We start from the raw sequence: 17,560 nt of genomic DNA, 5'->3' as shown, positions 1-17,560 counted from the left end.
CTGTGTCCACTCTAGTTCGTCATAATATTCCAGAGCCTTTTAACCCGAATATAAACGGCTCTGCCTGTGGTTGTGTGATTCGGTTACACCAGGTGCTACTGTATATTGACCCTCATTAAACCAGCAATAGGCTCCAATGAACGGCCATCAAGTTATAGCCGAGAGAGAAGCTCTAATTTTAGCATGCGTACGTGTGTCTGTAGATGAACTAAAACCAGTTGCTCTCCTGTGGGACGGTCAGTCTGCTCCGCCTGATATCAAAGGGAATACATGCCGACTCTGTTGCCATGGTGAGCGCAATTCAGCTTGGATGTCTTCTAATTGGAAAGCATGGATGGAGAGGAGAAAAGAGAGAGAAAAAATGAATCGGATCATCATCATTAATAAGATGCAATTGTCCCTGGCCTAGTGCAGTGCTCGGGTTGTGGCAGTATCGATAGGCGAAGGGGGAGGAATCAGAAGAGGCTTGTGACAGTGGGGAGGGAGGGGGTTCATACAGATCAATGGAGGAGCCGCTCACTTAGATTGCCACTCACAGTAGAAAGGCTAGGCAGAGAAATCCTTGGAAGCTGAACGTACTGTACGCCACAGATCATTTACATACTCTGGGTCCTCCCTCTAGCTGTCAATGTTTTAACACCTCCCGTTCTGTGAAATAACTGGCAGTGTGAGTGCATTACAGTACCAGTGCCGTGAGGTGGGAAGGCAGGGGCACCTACTTCTGGCAGTAGGCAGGAGCTAGCCTTTTGTATAACGCTATAAAAACAAATGGAACTGTAAATGTCAATCTCCAATTTCATGCACCAAAAAGCAGCATTGCAGAATGGAATGAGGAGACCTAAAACTTGCTGCCGCTCTGCTCTGTCAGAAAAACCAACAAACAACAAATGGACCTTAGAGAAAGTCGATTGGAAACCATATTTGTGATCTCACATTTCTATGTCTATACTATACTTGGAATAGATCATTAGCATCTCTTAATCAACAATCAGTCATAACAGCACAATACTGCAGTGTGTCAGTACTTTTGATACATGATGGATGGCAATGCAATGGCAGCCGTTGAGGGGGACGTCAGGTCATCACTGAATGAGACTGCCTACAGTGAATCTTTTCTTACTGTGGTTTGTCTGATAGCCTGCATTATGTCCACTTTCCACTAATCTCGTTCCCAGACACTGCCGCCCAAATTCATTGCGTAGCAATAGACAGGGGAGGGGCTTAACTTCCACAAATAACTTTGAGAACAGCACTTGCTGCTGGGTTAGATCAGTTGTAAATCTAAAAAACGAAACTCTAAAAAGGTTCAAGACACAGATAAGGGATATCCTTCTTTCGAACTAGAAAAAAAGCTTCCCATCTCATTTATCCATATAAAATTATTTATAATTAAAAAGCAAATTAATAATTGATTTATTCATTAGTGGAAGATGACATCCTGTAAGAGTTAATAAAACTTCATCTCTAAAAATGGCCTTGAGAAAGAGACATCCCCCTGTAATTCATCATGCTAATTATTTTTCACATATTGCATCTGCTATTCACTTCAGTCATGACTCGTGAGTCAAGTATTCAAGAATTCATACACTGAAGTGTTTTGTACGTTTCCAATAAATTGATAGAAAGCCTGCATTTGTTCATATTAACTGACGTTCTTACCAGTCAATATTTACAGTGAAATACACTACTAGTACTTCATATGGAGTCTACCTCTATTGCCACTTTCAAAACAACTGAGAACTCAGCGAAAAAAACTAGCACCGACTGGGAAAAATCGATTTGAACGTTCATCCAACTCGGAATTCCGATTTGGGTATTACCGCCTTTCAAACCTTAGGATCACTGACGTCATGTTTTCACCTCGTATTTTTCAGTTCCCAGTTGTTTTGAACGCGGCAAAAAGTAACGTCTTCGTCTGCTTCTATTCTTCAAGTCAATCACACGTACAGTAGCTTTCCCTCAGACTGATTAACCCACATCCAGTGAGCCAGAGGGAATATTAAGAGGATAAGAGATCCCCCCCAAATCACCCTTCATACACAACCATTTCACATCTCCCTCAGGTTGGTTCAAGAACTGTTTTTCTTTTTCACAGAAGAGCGACTAGCACTGTTTATTGCTTTTACACATCGGAGTGGAGAAGAGTAACAAAATGTGAAAGCTTATTCCCCCATGTTTTACCCATTACCTCTATGTCTCCCTTGAGATAATGAATGCATCCTAAATGGCAACCTATTCCCTATAGAGCACACACATATAGGTCCTGGTCAAAAGTAGTGTGCAAGGGGAAATAGGGTGCCATTTGGGACATATATAAGGCCAGATGTCCTTACCCTCGATCACATCACTCGTCCTCTCCTCTTGTCTGCGGTACTGATGACATGTTGTTCACCCAAAGCCCAAAACATAGGCCATTTAACCTGACAATTTCTCTGAGAATCTCCATTGAAGTCCAGGACTAGGCTTTTTCATCTGTTTCCCAGAAACCAGCCACCACAGTATCTAGAATATATTTTACAGGTCTGAATGGACGAACCCTTTAACTACCAGGAAATACACAAAATTTGCTAATTGGATGCATTGCTGATTCAACAAGCAAAACTAAAGCACTTTCAGAAAGAGAGAGAAGATTATTGGAAACATTAGATCATCACTCCAATAAACAGTGCTAAATGAATTACACCAGTGGCTCTTTAGTTACTGTATCCGCAATGACATTTTGCTCAGCCTGGGGTAACCCGTGAGTACCCCCTCATGTGCAATATACCAGTAGGCCTATGTTCCTATGCGTCTTCCCAAGTATCCCCTGGTTTATCCGTACCCCAGGTTGAGAACCTCTGAATTCCACCAATAAAAACCCTGTTTTGGAGGACAGAAATTGCAAACCAGGGCTTTTGAGACCCAAATGAGTGACTGATGTTTATGCTCATGGTGGATCTTGAGAAATTACACTTTATGACCAACCAGCACAGCCTTCTATTACAATAAAGGCCTCGGGGCTAAAGCTGAACTGCCTGTGTAGACTGTATAAAAGGTAATAACCCATAGCCTCTCCAGTGTAGCCTCCATGTGAGACAGTGCCACCAGCTGGTGATAAATAAACATACTGCTGTATTCAAGTACACAAAGCATATCTGTATTTGAATGATCAAAATGGAAACTTCGATCAGAATTGTATGATCGATGTTTGCATTACATGTCCCAATATAATATTGAGAACATTTTGAAACTGAAATACTAGGAATCTATAAAGAATCTGAAATCAATACAAAACCAGTAAGAAGTGAATCCTTCAGACAAGCTTTTCAGACACTGGCGAGACACAGCGACGCGTTAGTCCCCCCAAACCCAAAAGAGTTTGTGAGAGCTACCCGCCTGCCCTCTGTCTTCCACTGCTGTGCTGTGCAGGGCACATAGTTCAGGTCAAACTCTGGCTCGGTGCGGTCCAGGTTGAGGGTGGGTGGCAAAGTGCTGTGGTAACAGGCCAGGGCAGTGAAGGCTGCCTCCAGGGCCCCGGCAGCCCCCAGGAGATGCCCCGTGGCCCCTTTAGTGGAGGAGACAGCCAGGGAGGCGGTGTGCTGCTGGAACAGTCTCTTGATGGCAGAGTTCTCTGCAGCGTCACCTAGTGGTGTAGAGGTGGCGTGTGCGTTCACGTACGTCACATGGGCTGGTTCCACACCGGCGTCTCGGAGTGCTGCAGACATGCACCTGGAAGAGATCAGGAGGGAAATGAAACTGGACTGCAAAAATGGCATGACTTCAAATATGTTCACCATTTCATTTTAAAAAGTCAGAACCGTTGTGAAATAGGCTAACATTTGTTACAAATATTTATCTCATGGTCAAGTTGATAGATAGACAATGGTACAACCTACAGTACATCTCAATGGTTCCTTAAATCCTAACACAAATAGTAAGCACCTGGTGAAAGAGTGCTATAAACCCCATCCATGACTACTACCTGAAGGCTCCGTCTCCATCAGCAGTGGGGGCTGTGATGTGGCTGGCGTCCCCTGACAGGCCGTACCCCAGCACCTCAGCATACACCCTGGCCCCCCTCCTCACAGCATGCTCCCACTCCTCCAGGAGCACCACCGCAGACCCTTCACCCATCACAAACCCATCCCTCTCTGGGTGGAAGGGCCGCGATGCCAGCCTGGGCTGGTCATTCCAGTGGGTACTCAGAGCCCTGCAAGTAAAAGTTCAAGTTGAATTACACTCACATAGTAGTCAGTACAAACTGAAATCCATGAACATACAAATAGCATAGACATAAGTCTTAATACATATGTAAAAATTGATCAAAGGACAGACTAGATCTATACTAACAACAATAACACAAACAAACAATATTATCCTGGGATCGTCAAGCCTGACCTCGCCCTGGCGAACCCCGCGATTGACAGAGGTCCCACGCAGGCCTCTGTCCCACCCGCTACCATGGCGACGGCATCTCCGTGGGCGATGAACCTGGCTGCGTCACCGAGGGCATGGGCTCCAGTGGTGCAGGCGGTGGAAACAGCGTGGTTGGGACCTTTCAGTTTGTGCTTGATGCTGATGTGACCGGCAGCCATGTTGACAAGGATACGAGGCACAAAGAAGGGGCTGACCTTGAATACAAATACAATACAACTTTTATAAAATCTATCAAAATGTTTTATTTGCAGTCTGTTCTTATTTAATCCCAAGTTCTCAACCCTGCACTGCAAATAGGACACACTCCTACCTACCAACCCTGCCACACACACACGCACAAACACACATCTGAGAGTTTGGAAGCACCACAGCACACTTCAGCGGAACCCATAACTAACCTTACTGTAACCTTTCGCCTGGAAGATGGCCGACGTCTTGGCGATCTCGTCCAGAGAAACCATGCCCATCCCCACCGCCACCCCTGTGGTCAGCTGCTCCTCAGGGCTGCTGGGATACCACCCAGAATCCTCCAGTGCCAGCTGGGCGGCACCGAGAGCCATGACAGTGGCTGGTGACATACTGTTGATCTCCCCACGAGTGGCAAATCTCTCATCCTTGAACTGGCCCTCTCCATCCCCTCGGGGCACCAGGGCTGCCACTTTACAGGGAACTGTCTTATACATCTCAGAGTCAAGGGCGACGATCCCACTGGCACCACTAATCAGCTGGTTCCAAGGTAGAGTAGTCCCTGTGCCGAGAGGAGAGACAAGTCCTATTCCAGTGATTGCTACTCTCCTCCTGGACGGATTCTTTCCACAGGTGTAGTGTCTCAGATTGGGGATTGTTGAACAAACAGAAGTGCTCTTGTTGAGAAGTGTTCTGGTTGTGTGCTGTGAAGCCAAATATAACAGCAGCTTTGACCAACACGATGACATGCTGTTGTTTTATTTCTCTGCTATCTACCACAGTGGATCCTGTGGTGTAGAGAAAAAGAATAAACAGTTTAGCAGCATAACTCCTTCTTGAGCCATACATACCACCAATCATGTCAATACAGTATGGTATGTACATAGTACAAATGCTTTTATAAACTGGGTGGTTCGAACCCTGAATGCTGATTAGCTGACAAGATGGCGCCGGAGGAGAGGGCTGCCATCTTATCGGCTCTTAACCAACCATGCTATTTTGTTTGTTTTTTCGCGTTGTTCGTAACTTGTTTTGTACATAATGTTGCTGCTACCGTCTCTTATGACCGAAAAGAGCTTCTGGACATCAGAACTGGGATTACTCACCTCAAATTGGACGAGGAGTTCTTCTTCAATGAGTCGGACGCGAGGGATATACTACGGACACCCGACCAGATCCCCGTGATTCGCTGAAAAAAGAAACGTAGGTTTTGCGGAAAGAGATCAGGATGCCTTGTGAGGATCAGGTGACGAGTGGCTAATCTGCTTTTGCCTTCCGTTTTGCTAGCTAACGTTCAATCGCTGGAAAATAAATGGGATCAACTGAAAGCACATATACCCTACAAACGGGACATTAATAACTGTAATATCTTATATTTCACCGAGTCGTGGCTGAACGACAACATTAAGAACATACAGCTGGCAGGTTATACACTCTATCAGCAGGACAGAACAGCAGCCTCTGGTAAGACACGGAGCGGGGGGCCTATGCATATTTGTAAACAATAGCTAGTGCACGATATCTAAGGAAGTCTCAAGGTTTTGATCGCCTGAGGTAGAGTATCTCATGATAGTGTGGTCTACAGCTTATCTACCTCGAGTTTTCATCTGTATGTTTTAGAGGTCGACCGATTAATCGGAATGGCCGATTAATTAGGGCCGATTTCAAGTTTTCATAACAATCGGTAATAGGTAATTTTGGACGCCGATTTCGCTTATTATTATTATTATATATATTTTTTTTTACACCTTTATTTAACTAGGCAAGTCAGTTAAGAACACATTCTTATTTTCAATGACGGCCTAGGAACGGTGGGTTAACTGCCTTGTTCAGGGGCAGAACGACAGATTTTTACCTTGTCAGCTCAGGGATTCAATCTTGCAACCTTACGGTTAACTAGTCCAACGCTCTAACCACCTGCCTCACGAGGAGCCTGCCTGTTACACAAATGCAGTAAGAAGCCAAGGTAAGTTAATAGCTAGCATTAAACTTAAATCTTATAAAAAATAATCAATCATTCATAATCACTAGTTATAACTACACATGGTTGATGATATTACTAGTTTATCTAGAGTGTCCTGCATTGCATATAATCGATGCAGTGCGCATTCGCAAAAAAGGACTGTCGTTGCTCCAACGTGTACCTAACCAAAAACATCAATGCCTTTCTTAAAATCAATACACAAAAGTATATATTTTTAAACCTGCATATTTAGCTAAAAGAAATCCAGGTTCGCAGGCAACATTAACCAGGTGAAATTGTGTCACATCTCTTGCGTTCATTGCACGCAGAGTCAGAGTATATGCAACAGTTTGGGCCGCCTGGCTCATTGCGAACTAATTTGCCAGAATTTTACGTAATTATGACATAACATTGAAGGTTGTGCAATGTAACAGGAATATTTAGACTTATGGATGCCACCCTTTAGATAAAATACAGAACGGTTCCGTATTTCACTGAAAGAATAAACGTTTTGTTTTCGAGATGATAGTTTCCGGATTCGCCCATATTAATGACCTAAGGCTCGTATTTCTGTGTGTTATTATGTTATAATTAAGTCTATGATTTGATAGAGCAGTCTGACTGAGCGATGGTAGGCACCAGCAGGCTCGTAAGCATTCATTCAAACAGCACTTTCGTATGTTTTGCCAGCAGCTCTTCGCAATGCTTCAAGCATTGCGCTGTTTATGACTTCAAGCCTATCAACTCCCGAGATTAGGCTGGTGTAACCGATGTGAAATGGCTAGCTAGTTAGTGGGGTGCGCGCTAATAGCGTTTCAAACGTCACTCGCTCTGAGACTTGGAGTAGTTGTTCCCCTTGCTCTGCAAGGGTAACGCTGCTTCAAGGGTGGCTGTTGTCGACGTGTTCCTGTTCGAGCCCAGGTAGGAGCGAGGAGAGGGATGGAAGCTATATTGTTACACTGGCAATACTAAAGTGCCTATAAGAACATCCAATAATCAAAGGTATATGAAATACAAATCGTATAGAGAGAAATAGTCCTATAATTCTTATAATAACTACAACCTAAAACTTCTTACCTGGGAATATTGAAGACTCATGTTAAAAGGAACCACCAGCTTTCATATGTTCTCATGTTCTGAGCAAGGAACTTAAACGTTAGCTTTCTTACATGGCACATATTGCACTTTTACTTTCTTCTCCAACACTTTGTTTTTGCATTATTTAAACCAAATTGAATTTATTGATGATTATATTAAGTTAAAATAAGTGTTCATTCAGTATGTTGTAATTGTCATTATTACAAATAACATTATTATTATTTATTTTTTATATCGGCCGATTAATCGGTATCGGCTTTTTTGGTCCTCCAATAATCGGTATCGGTATTGAAAAATCATAATCGGTCGACCTCTAGTATGTTTCGTAGCTGTCTACATACCACCACAGACCAAGGCTGGCACTAAAACCACACTCAATGAACTGAATTCCACCATAAGCAACAGGAAACCGCTCATCAGGGCAGCGCTCCTAGTGCCGGGATTTAATGCAGGGAAACTTAAATCTGTTTTACCAAAATTCTATCAGCATGTTAAATGTGCAACCAGAGGGAAAAAACTCCACACACAGAGACGTGTACAAAAGCTCTCCCTTGTCCTCCATTTGGCAAATCTGACCATAATTCTATCCTCCTGATTCCTGCTACAACAAAAATTAAAGCAGGAAGCACCAGTGACCTAGTCTATAAAAAAGTGGTCAGATGAAGCAGATTCTAAACTACAGGAGTGTTTTGCTAGCACAGACTGGAACAGTTCCGGGATTCTTCCGATGGCATTGAGGAGTACACCACATCAGTCACTGGCTACATCAATAAGTGCATCGAGGACGTCATCCCCACAGAGACTGTATGGACACCCCAACCAGAAGCCATGGATTACAGGCAACATCCGCACTGAGCTAAAGGGTAGAGCTGCCGCTTTCAAGGAGCGGGACTCTAACCCGGAAGCTAATAAGAAATCTCGCTATGCCCTCCGTTGAATCATCAAACAGGCAAAGCATCGATACAGGATTAAGATTGAATCCTACTACACCGGCTCTGACGCTCGTAGAATGTTGTAGGGATTAAAATATTACTGACTACAAAGGGAAACCCAGAAGCGAGTAGCCCAGTGACGCGAGCCTACCAGACGATCTAAATGGCTTTTATGCTCACTTCGAGGCATGCAACACTGAAGCATGCACGAGAGCACCAGCTGTTCTGGATGACTGTGTGATAACGCTCTCGGTAGCCGATGTGAACAAAACCTTTAAACAGGTCAACATTCATAAAGCCACTGGGCCAGGCGGATTACCAGGGCGTATACTCAAAGCATGCACGGACCAACTGGCAAGTGTCTTCACTCACATTTTCAACTTCTCCCTGACCGAGTCTGTAATACCTACACATTTCAAGCAGAACACCATAGTCCCTGTACCCAAGGAAGCAAAGGTAACCTGCCTAAAGGATTACCGCCCCATGGAACTCACTTCGATAGCCATGAAGTGATTTGAAAGACTGGTCATGGCTCACATCAACAGCATCCACCCAGACACCCTAGACCCACTCCAATTCACATACCGCCCCAACAGATCCACAGATGACACAATCTCAATTGCATTCCACACTGCCCTTTCTCACCTGGACAAAAGGAACACTTATGTGAGAATGCTGTTCATTGACTACAGCTCAGCGTTCCAAAACCATAGTGCCACGAAGATCATCACTAAGCTAAGGACTCGGACTGAACACCTCCCTCTGCAACTGGATCCTGGACTTCCTGACGGGCCATCCCCAGGTGTTAAGAGTAGGCAACAACATGTCTGCCACGCTGATCCTTAACACTGGGGCCCCCCAGGGGTGTGTACTTAGTCCCCTTCTGTATTCCCTGTTCACCCACGACTGCGTGGCCAAACACGACCCCAACACAATCATTAAGTTTGCTGACAACACAACAGTGGTAGGCCTGATCACAGACGAGACGGCCTATTATAGGGAGATGGTCAGAGAACTGGCAGTGTGGTGCCAGGACAGCAACATCTCCCCCAATGTGAGCAAAACAAAGGAGCTGATTGTGGACTACAGGAAAAGGCGGGCCGAACAGGCCCCCATTAACATCGTCGGGGCTGCAGTGGAGCGGGTCGAGAGTCTCAAGTTCTTTGGTGTCCACATCACCAACGAACTATCATGGTTCAAACATACCAAGACAGTCGTGAAGAGGCCACGACAAAACCTTTTCCCCCTCAGGAGACTGAAAAGATTTGGCATAGGTCCCTCAGATCCTCAAAAGGTTCTACAGCTGCACCATCGAGAGCATCCTCACCGGTTGCATCACCGCCTGGTATGGCATCTGCTTGGCATCTGACCGTAAGACACTACAGAGGGTAGTGCGAACAGCCCAGTACTTCACTGGGGCCAAGCTTCCTGCCATCCAGGACCTCTATACCAGGCGGTGTCAGAGGAAAGCCCATAACATTGTCAGAGACTCCAGTCAGCCAAGTTATAGACTGATCTCTCTGCTACCGCACGGCAAGCGGTACTGGAGTGCCAAGTCTAGGACCAAAAGGCTCCTCAACAGCTTCTATCCCCAAGCCATAAGACTGCTGAACAACTAATACAATCGCCACTGGACAATTGACATTAACCTCCCCCCACCTCCTCCCTTTTGTACACTGCTGCTACTCGCTGTTTATTATGTATGCATAGTCACTTCACCCCCACCTACATGTACAAATGACCTCAACTAACCTGTACTCCCGCACACTGACTCGGTACCGGTACCCCCTGTGTATAGCCTCGTTATTGTTATTCTTATTGTGTTACTTTATTCTTATTTATTTTTTTTATAAATGTTTTATTTTAGTCTACTTGGTAAATATTTTCTTAACTCTTCTTGAACCGCACTGATGGTTAAGGGCTTGTAAGTAAGCATTTCACGGTAAAGTCTACACTTGTTGTATTCGGCGCATGTGACCAATAGTTTGATTTGATTTGGTTGCACTAATTGTACTGTTTTGTCCACATAACCTGGTTCAAGCATGAACGACAATACCCAGGAAGAAGACACTGTGACGCTGAAACGTTGGTGGTTAACCCAATAAATTACTGGGAGTTTATGCATAGTGTGCGACTCTTATTGTTTTTATAACTGATTCCTCACCACATGACAACAAACTCCAAGCGTCCAATTTGTCTAACTATGAAATAAACCTCCTTGAATCATCTATTTGCCACTTACCTTGTGAACGCTATTATAGATAGCTCAAGTGATTACGAATATAGTCATTACACCTCTGAAATCCTCTGCAAATAAAAAATAAGTCTCCTTCACACGCTCACAAAATCCATGCAACTAATTAACTGAGTTCATTTCAGGGGGGTACTATCCAATTGCCTGCTCCCATACATTGCCTGCTCCCAAGCATTGCCTGCTTTCCATAACAGAATATTATCAATGTATACATAGATTCAAGGAAATAGTGCATTTTATTAAATATCATTAGCTGATTTTGCAGTAAATTTGATTATTGAATAGTTATGATTTGTTCAGGCATTGCAAAGGCATCTATTTTGATTGGCGGTTGCTGTTGCTCAGGGTTGCCAGGTTTAGTAGATATTTGTAGCCCAATGACTACTCAAAACCCGCCCATAAGGTCTGAAAACTAGGCCCTTTTTCCAATAACGTAGTCGAACGAGTTAAGAAGTAAATCGACCTCCCTTCTAACCCAAGAAGACTCGAGGATGTAATCGCTTCCAAAGATGCTTCAACAAAGTACCGAGTAAAGAGTCTGAATACTTATGTAAATGTGATATTTCAATTTGTTATTTTAATACATTTGCAAAAATGTCTAAAAACTGTTTTTACTTTGTCATTATTGTGATTCGAGAAAAAAAATATTTAATACATTTTAGAATAAAGCTGTAACATAACAATGTTGAAAAAGTCAAGGGGTCTGAATACTTTCCGAAAGCACTGTATGTGAAAACATGTATAATGCTTCACTTGTTATGAGCATATACCTGAAATGTGTGTAGAGACCTCTCACCTGGTACGTTAGATTGTAAACATACAATAACTGTCATTCATGAGGCATGTTAAATGTATTTTTTAAATAGATTTGTTTTGCTTAATGGCCCTGAATTTGCCAGTCAGCTCAAGAGACGGGGGACAGGACCACGGACTGCCCCATTGGTGAGATATACAGCCGTTTTACTGAGTCAAATAACTGCTTACTTCATTGCATGTTTGTGGACCGACTGGGACCACTGATACGAAAATGTTTGCACGCATGACTGTAGTTGCTTTGACTGTAGTTGCTTTGACTGTAGTCGCTTTGACTGTATTCGCTTTGACTATAGTTGTTTTGGATGATAGTGTAAATTGCATATATTATTACTGTATCTTATTATTCACTTTAATGGTCCTTGGAGTCTTTGATCTTTGGGTTCAATGGGGGCTTTTTTTAAACAATGGGTTTGTGTTCCTCTCCCTTTCTCTCCCAGGATGCTGCAGCAGAGTTTGTGTTTGTTCCGACTGAGAAGGTGAAGAGTGGGAGATTATTTCATCTGCAGTACAACTCCACCAAGGATCACTACTGCAGGGTGTCCAGTGACAAGGAGGACATCCAGGGACAAGCCTGTGTGGAGGAAAGTCTGTGTTCAGGAAGCTGAAGAATGACTGGCAGATGGTTTGTTTTCATCCATGTCATAAACGATAAGATGCCATGCTCTTAATGATTCAATGCAGTTCTTCTATTGACACATCAATGGGAATACTTTGTGCTGCTTATCTGTCTTTTTTCTGTTGGTCAGTCTTTGTGATTGTTAAAGCAATGGCATTACTTTTTAGCAGAAATAATAATAAATTATTTATTGAGCATTTATCAATCTATCCAAACTTTGGATATGTTGCTTCTATAGGATATGTGTATATCAACTGTAAATGTTCCATATTTATGCTGTCTTATTCCTGTCAGTAAATGCGCGTTATGTCCTGTCAGGTGTATCTAGCTCGTACAGAGGGCTCATCGCCAGGGAACATCAGTTGGAAGTTGGACTGTGCTCCTGTAGGGATGAAGATAAAGACCGTCTCAGTCAGAACATGCAGCCAGACCTTTCACTCTGGAACCGGCCGCTGGGGTCTGCAGTCTGGACAGAACACAACATCGTTCTCAGGAGGTGGATGTATGATTGATAGATTTTTGTCAGATAGATTTTTGTCTGGTTTATGTGACACATACCTTTCAGGATTAAGTTGGAAGCCTTTTTTCAAATCAATTTAAAGTGCAAATTGTAAACTGGTACTTAGTGATTTGTAAATGTAATAGATATATTATGATTTGATAGTCAGAGAGCTGTGACATTGATTTGCATGTGCACTTAACTGATCAACATTGTTTTCTTCCTTATCTTGCATAACAACAGCTAAACAGTTTTAATGTTTTGTCACATTTTTGAACACAAACAGGGAGATGCATTCTGTTCTGGGTCTTTCTTGATCCTTGGAGCTGGTCAAGGAGGCGGAGCTAGACGGAGGAGAGGGATAGTCGTCATGGCAACACTCCCAGATGTTCCAGCGGGCTTTGAATGGGCCGAAGGAATCCTCGTTTGAAATCCTTGTCAAGATGGAGGAGGACTACGCTTAATGAGTGTGTTCGATCGCTCTGAGCAAGGCGCTACGTTGGTTTGCTAATCTTAATAAAGCAATGCGTAGTTATTTTGGGATGCAACATGATATATAGATCAGTGATTCTGCTCAGTGCCTTGCTCAAGATAATCACCTTGAATACACCGACTCTGTGCATAGTCATGTATAGTGTGTATATTCATAGGCATCTTGGTGCTTATGAGATAAACGGAGGAGTAGTAGTTTGGTGATATTGTTTGTGGGTATGGATGGATGGATGGTAAGATAGTCCAATAATCATTCGGGATCTGTGTGTCTTGAATCAATAATCTTGTATTGATTACAGATCTTGTAATGATGCTGCTTGGATATTTACTACCAGTAATGTCGTGAGACCCAGACCCAGCTTCTGTATGACACAAAAGCCTTTGTTATCTAGACTGTCTCTGCCAAAAGAGGAGTTACTTACTTGACTTAATCCTCTTTGAGCCTTTGGGAGCACATGGCATCCACCATGGCTTTCCAACTCAAAGGGGACTATGGATCAGTATGGCCTGGCTGCAACAACCTGCCATAACAAGGTTCTGGCTCCTGACACAGAATAGGGATATATGACCTGTGAGCCTAAAGTCCATCTGCTATGGAGTTTCCACTCATCTTTTGAAGAAACCAATATTATATGTGTAATTGTTAAATGTAATGTTTGAATGGACACCAGAAAGCCATGTAACTATTGATAGGTTTTTATGTCTGTGTCCACTTATGGTTATGGATATACTAGTATTCTACATTTATTTGTGGTGAATGCATGTATTAGTCACATGCACCGAATCCCACAGGTGTAGACCTGACAGTAAAATACTTACAAGCCCCAAACCAACAATGCAGTTAAAAAAAAAATACAGATAAGAATAAGAAATAAACGTAACAAGTAATTTAAGAGCAGCAGTAAAATAACAAGAACAAGACTATATACAGTGGATACCGGTACAGAGTCAATGTGCAGGGGCACTGGTTAGTTGAGGTAATATGTACACGTGGGTAGAGTTATTAAAGTGACTATGAATAGATGATAACAACAGAGAGTAGCAGCGGTGTAAAAGAGGGGGAGGGGCAATGCAAATAGTCTTGGTAGCCATTTGATTAGGTGTTCAGGAGTCTTCTGGCTTGGGGTAGAAGCTGTTTAGAAGCTTCTTGGACCTAGACTTGGCGCTCCGGTACTGCTTGCCCTGCGGTAGCAGAGAGATTTTTGAGTAGTGAGTAGTCTATGACTAGGGTGGCTGGAGTCTTTGACAATTTTTAGGGCCTTCCTCTGACACCGCCTTGTATAGAGGTCCTGGATGGCAGGGAGCTTGGCCCCAGTGATGTACTGGGCCGTTCACACTAACCTCTGTAATGCCTTGCAGTCGGAGGCGAGCAGTTGCCATACCAAGCAGTGATGCAACCAGTCAGGATGCTCTCGATGGTGCAGCTGTAGAACCTTTTGAGGATCTGGGGACCTATGACAAATAGTTTCAGTCTCCTGAGGGGGATTAGGTTTTCCCTCTTCACGATTGTCTTGGTGTGCTTGGACCATGTTAGTTTGTTGGTGATGTGGACACCAAGGAACTTGAAGCTCTCAACCTGCTCCACTGCAGCCCCTTTGATGAGAATGGGGGCGTGCTCAGTCCTCTTTTTCCTGTAGTCCACAATCATCTCCTTAGTCTTGATCACATTGAGGGAGAGGTTGTTGTTGGAGTTAATGTGTTCTTGTTCAAATATGTAAATTGTGCAATCGTTATAATAAATGTTTATTTTTTACAGATTAAATGTGGTTTCATACAGTTTGCCTGGACTACATGGGTGCATTGGTTAGAGAAAGTACTGCGGTTGGTGTGTTTCTACTACCACCTACTGGTTACAAATTGCAAGTACATGTATTTTTTCATTGGCTGAATTACCGGTGCCTCGAAAAGCGAGCCCCGGATTGGTGGGTTACGCTGTTGGGATTGTCGCCGTGCGGATGGTGGAGCCGGATGGAGGCAGGCGGCGGTGTTTTTATTTCTGAATGAACATTTAGGGTATTAAATTACAGCCGTATTAAAAACAATTTTATTTATACATTATTTCAATTGATTTTGTACTACATGAAATGTTGTGAAACTATTTAACGTTTGGAATTTGTACAGTAATTTATAAATCTAGGCAAGTAGCAAGCAAGCTTTGTTGAGGATTTCAGGCCTAGTTCTAACCACCGCTCGTCGATTTTAACAATAGCCGCGATACACTCCCTCATCCGGAACTATTTTGACAAGACATTTTTCAACTGGTACGAACACAGAAAATATCTCAATGTGGTCCGTTGACTGAAATAATTCCTGAGTTTATGGACTATATTGTATGCAGGACTTTTCAGTATTTTATCTGCTAGTAGCATCACGAAAATTTAGGGAAACAAAAGGAAGATGTCCAACGGCGCAGCAGGAAGCGGGGGTCTGACTTGGGTGGTAAGTTACTATTTTGTTAAATGTTGGATTACTGGACAGACTTACTTTATCGCTCCAGGTAGCGTTCATCATTTTGCCACGATGCACGAGAGAAATTCCAGTTTGTCACGAGCTGGACATTCTAAAATGGCCAGTGATGATGCTAACTAGCCAGCAGCTAATACACCCCTTTAAACTAGCATGCGCCTTTTAAAGACGGGCCATACTTTGGTATATTAATTTAGCTATGATTGCCCGGCACAAATACAGTCACAGATTGGTCCAACAACGTCAGAAGATACATTGTTTTTTGTAAACATGATGATGTCATTAGGCAACATTGCTTTCCTGCAAGGCACGGGTGAATGAGCCACTTAGCCAATGGCAATGCCCCAAAAAGTTCTTTGTTGCAATACACGTCAAGTGTGATTGATAGTCAGTTTGCATATTTTGCATGCACGCCGTTTGAATATAGAATCTTAAATGTGTCTCAAAATAGTTATTCGTAGGTAGCCTAATCTATATAAAAAAAATATGCTTACATATTCCTTAAATGTATTTGCACAACATTTGACCAGCTAGCTATAGCAGCTTCCAGCCCGTAAATGCAGTAACACAATTTGGGACCTGTGCGAAGCTAGTCAAATAAGGATTTAGCGACAATAGTGGAATTTGCGGTTCGGCTTCAAAATAAAAATCCACCATTTGAAAGTGATTCAAACGGATACAAATAGTGGACTCATGCCATATTTGGTCTAGAAATTAAACAAAAGACAAAGTTAATTTGACAAATGTTTTTGGTTGACTTTAGAATTGCATTGGGGGCATACACGCATGCACTGTACAGCCTAACCTATTGATGTTGCACCCATGAAATGGGGAATCAGCCTACTCCGTGACACTCACAGAACACAACTGTCTAGAGATTACACAAATATTAGCATCTTCGCTCTTATGGCAGGACTTTGTGGGAAATCACCTTTCCAGTCAGTCTATTTTGTGTATTACATGCTGACCACACCGCTGGCGTTCCAAAATAAATGTACACATGCATGTAATACAATCATTGCACCCACACTGCTCGCGAGCGTCTGCGTAGCCAGGCGCTAAAATACAACTTGTTTCTATTTGTGACGCTTGATGTGCTGAGAGTCCCGCCTCTCCCATCTCCTCATTGGTTTTTAGGAGTATATACCCACGTGGGTGATGAAAGATTAACTGAGGTCCACAATCCAGTCCAGTTGGTAGTGGTAAGGCACCTTAAAGTTGGTTGCCAGCTGGCATATAAAGTCCAAAGAAGAAGAATCCTGACGGAGGAGAGATTACTAGAAACAAACTCGGTTTACCCATATATCTGTGAATTAATTGTCGGAGTAGAGGACCGGGTGCATTTAATGTAAAATGCTAAATTGCCATAAATGTTTAATGCTTTTCGACCTGTCTGCAAATTAATATAGTTGGTTCAGAGTTCGTTTTGATATTTCAACCTGCGTGTCCTGATCGCGTCTGGTGTGGGTAGACAAAATCAACATGCGCGTGAGCGGTCTGGTCAGCATGCCAGACATTCATATTGCACTGTACAGCCTAACCTATGGATGTTGCACCCACGAAATGGGTAGTCACTCACAGAACACAACTGTGTAGAGTTCACACAAATATGAAGCTCTTATTAGAGAACTTTAACTGTGGGAAATCAGCTTACTATACCGCCTATTGTGCATATTGAACCTTCATATTGGACTGTACAACCTAAAATAGAGATTGTGCACCCATGAAATGGGCTATCAGTCTTCTCTGTGACACCCAAGTATTCAGACTCCTTCACTTTTTCCACATTTTGTTACGTTACAGCCTTATTCTAAAGTTGATT

General features: G+C 43.0%; 2 protein-coding genes across 4 annotated transcripts in view; one reads left to right on the top strand and one right to left on the bottom strand.

Annotated features, from left to right (window-relative positions):
• Positions 1-2,449: 2,449 nt before the first annotated feature.
• Positions 2,450-10,974, bottom strand: oxsm (3-oxoacyl-ACP synthase, mitochondrial). Of its 3 annotated transcripts, XM_070439331.1 has the most exons (7): positions 10,838-10,969; positions 6,458-6,539; positions 5,709-5,791; positions 4,815-5,390; positions 4,378-4,610; positions 3,962-4,189; positions 2,450-3,708 (listed from the first exon to the last, which is right to left on the bottom strand). In XM_070439331.1, exons 4-7 carry the CDS (start codon positions 5,349-5,351, stop codon positions 3,306-3,308), a joined length of 1,401 nt encoding a protein of 466 aa, XP_070295432.1. In that variant the 5' UTR covers positions 5,352-5,390; positions 5,709-5,791; positions 6,458-6,539; positions 10,838-10,969; the 3' UTR covers positions 2,450-3,305. The 3 variants fall into 3 exon arrangements, with proteins under 3 accessions (XP_070295432.1, XP_070295433.1, XP_023994511.1); XM_070439332.1 differs by lacking the exon at positions 6,458-6,539 and having other exon boundaries at positions 10,891-10,974; XM_024138743.2 differs by lacking the exon at positions 6,458-6,539.
• A 4,686-nt stretch (positions 10,975-15,660) lies between these two features.
• LOC112071275 (DNA topoisomerase 2-beta) overlaps positions 15,661-17,560 on the top strand; it is a 34,204-nt gene continuing 32,304 nt past the window's right edge. Inside the window, exon 1 of the mRNA XM_070439330.1 lies at positions 15,661-15,711. Within this exon, the coding sequence (XP_070295431.1) occupies positions 15,670-15,711 (42 nt within the window). The 5' untranslated portion in view covers positions 15,661-15,669. The remainder of the gene's footprint in view (positions 15,712-17,560) is intronic.

The sequence above is a fragment of the Salvelinus sp. IW2-2015 genome, unplaced genomic scaffold (genome assembly GCF_002910315.2).
Source record: "Salvelinus sp. IW2-2015 unplaced genomic scaffold, ASM291031v2 Un_scaffold1567, whole genome shotgun sequence".
Taxonomy (NCBI): Eukaryota; Metazoa; Chordata; class Actinopteri; order Salmoniformes; family Salmonidae; genus Salvelinus; species Salvelinus sp. IW2-2015.
Note: the sequence above shows the minus strand (reverse complement) of the source record. Positions and strands in the feature narration are given on the sequence as shown.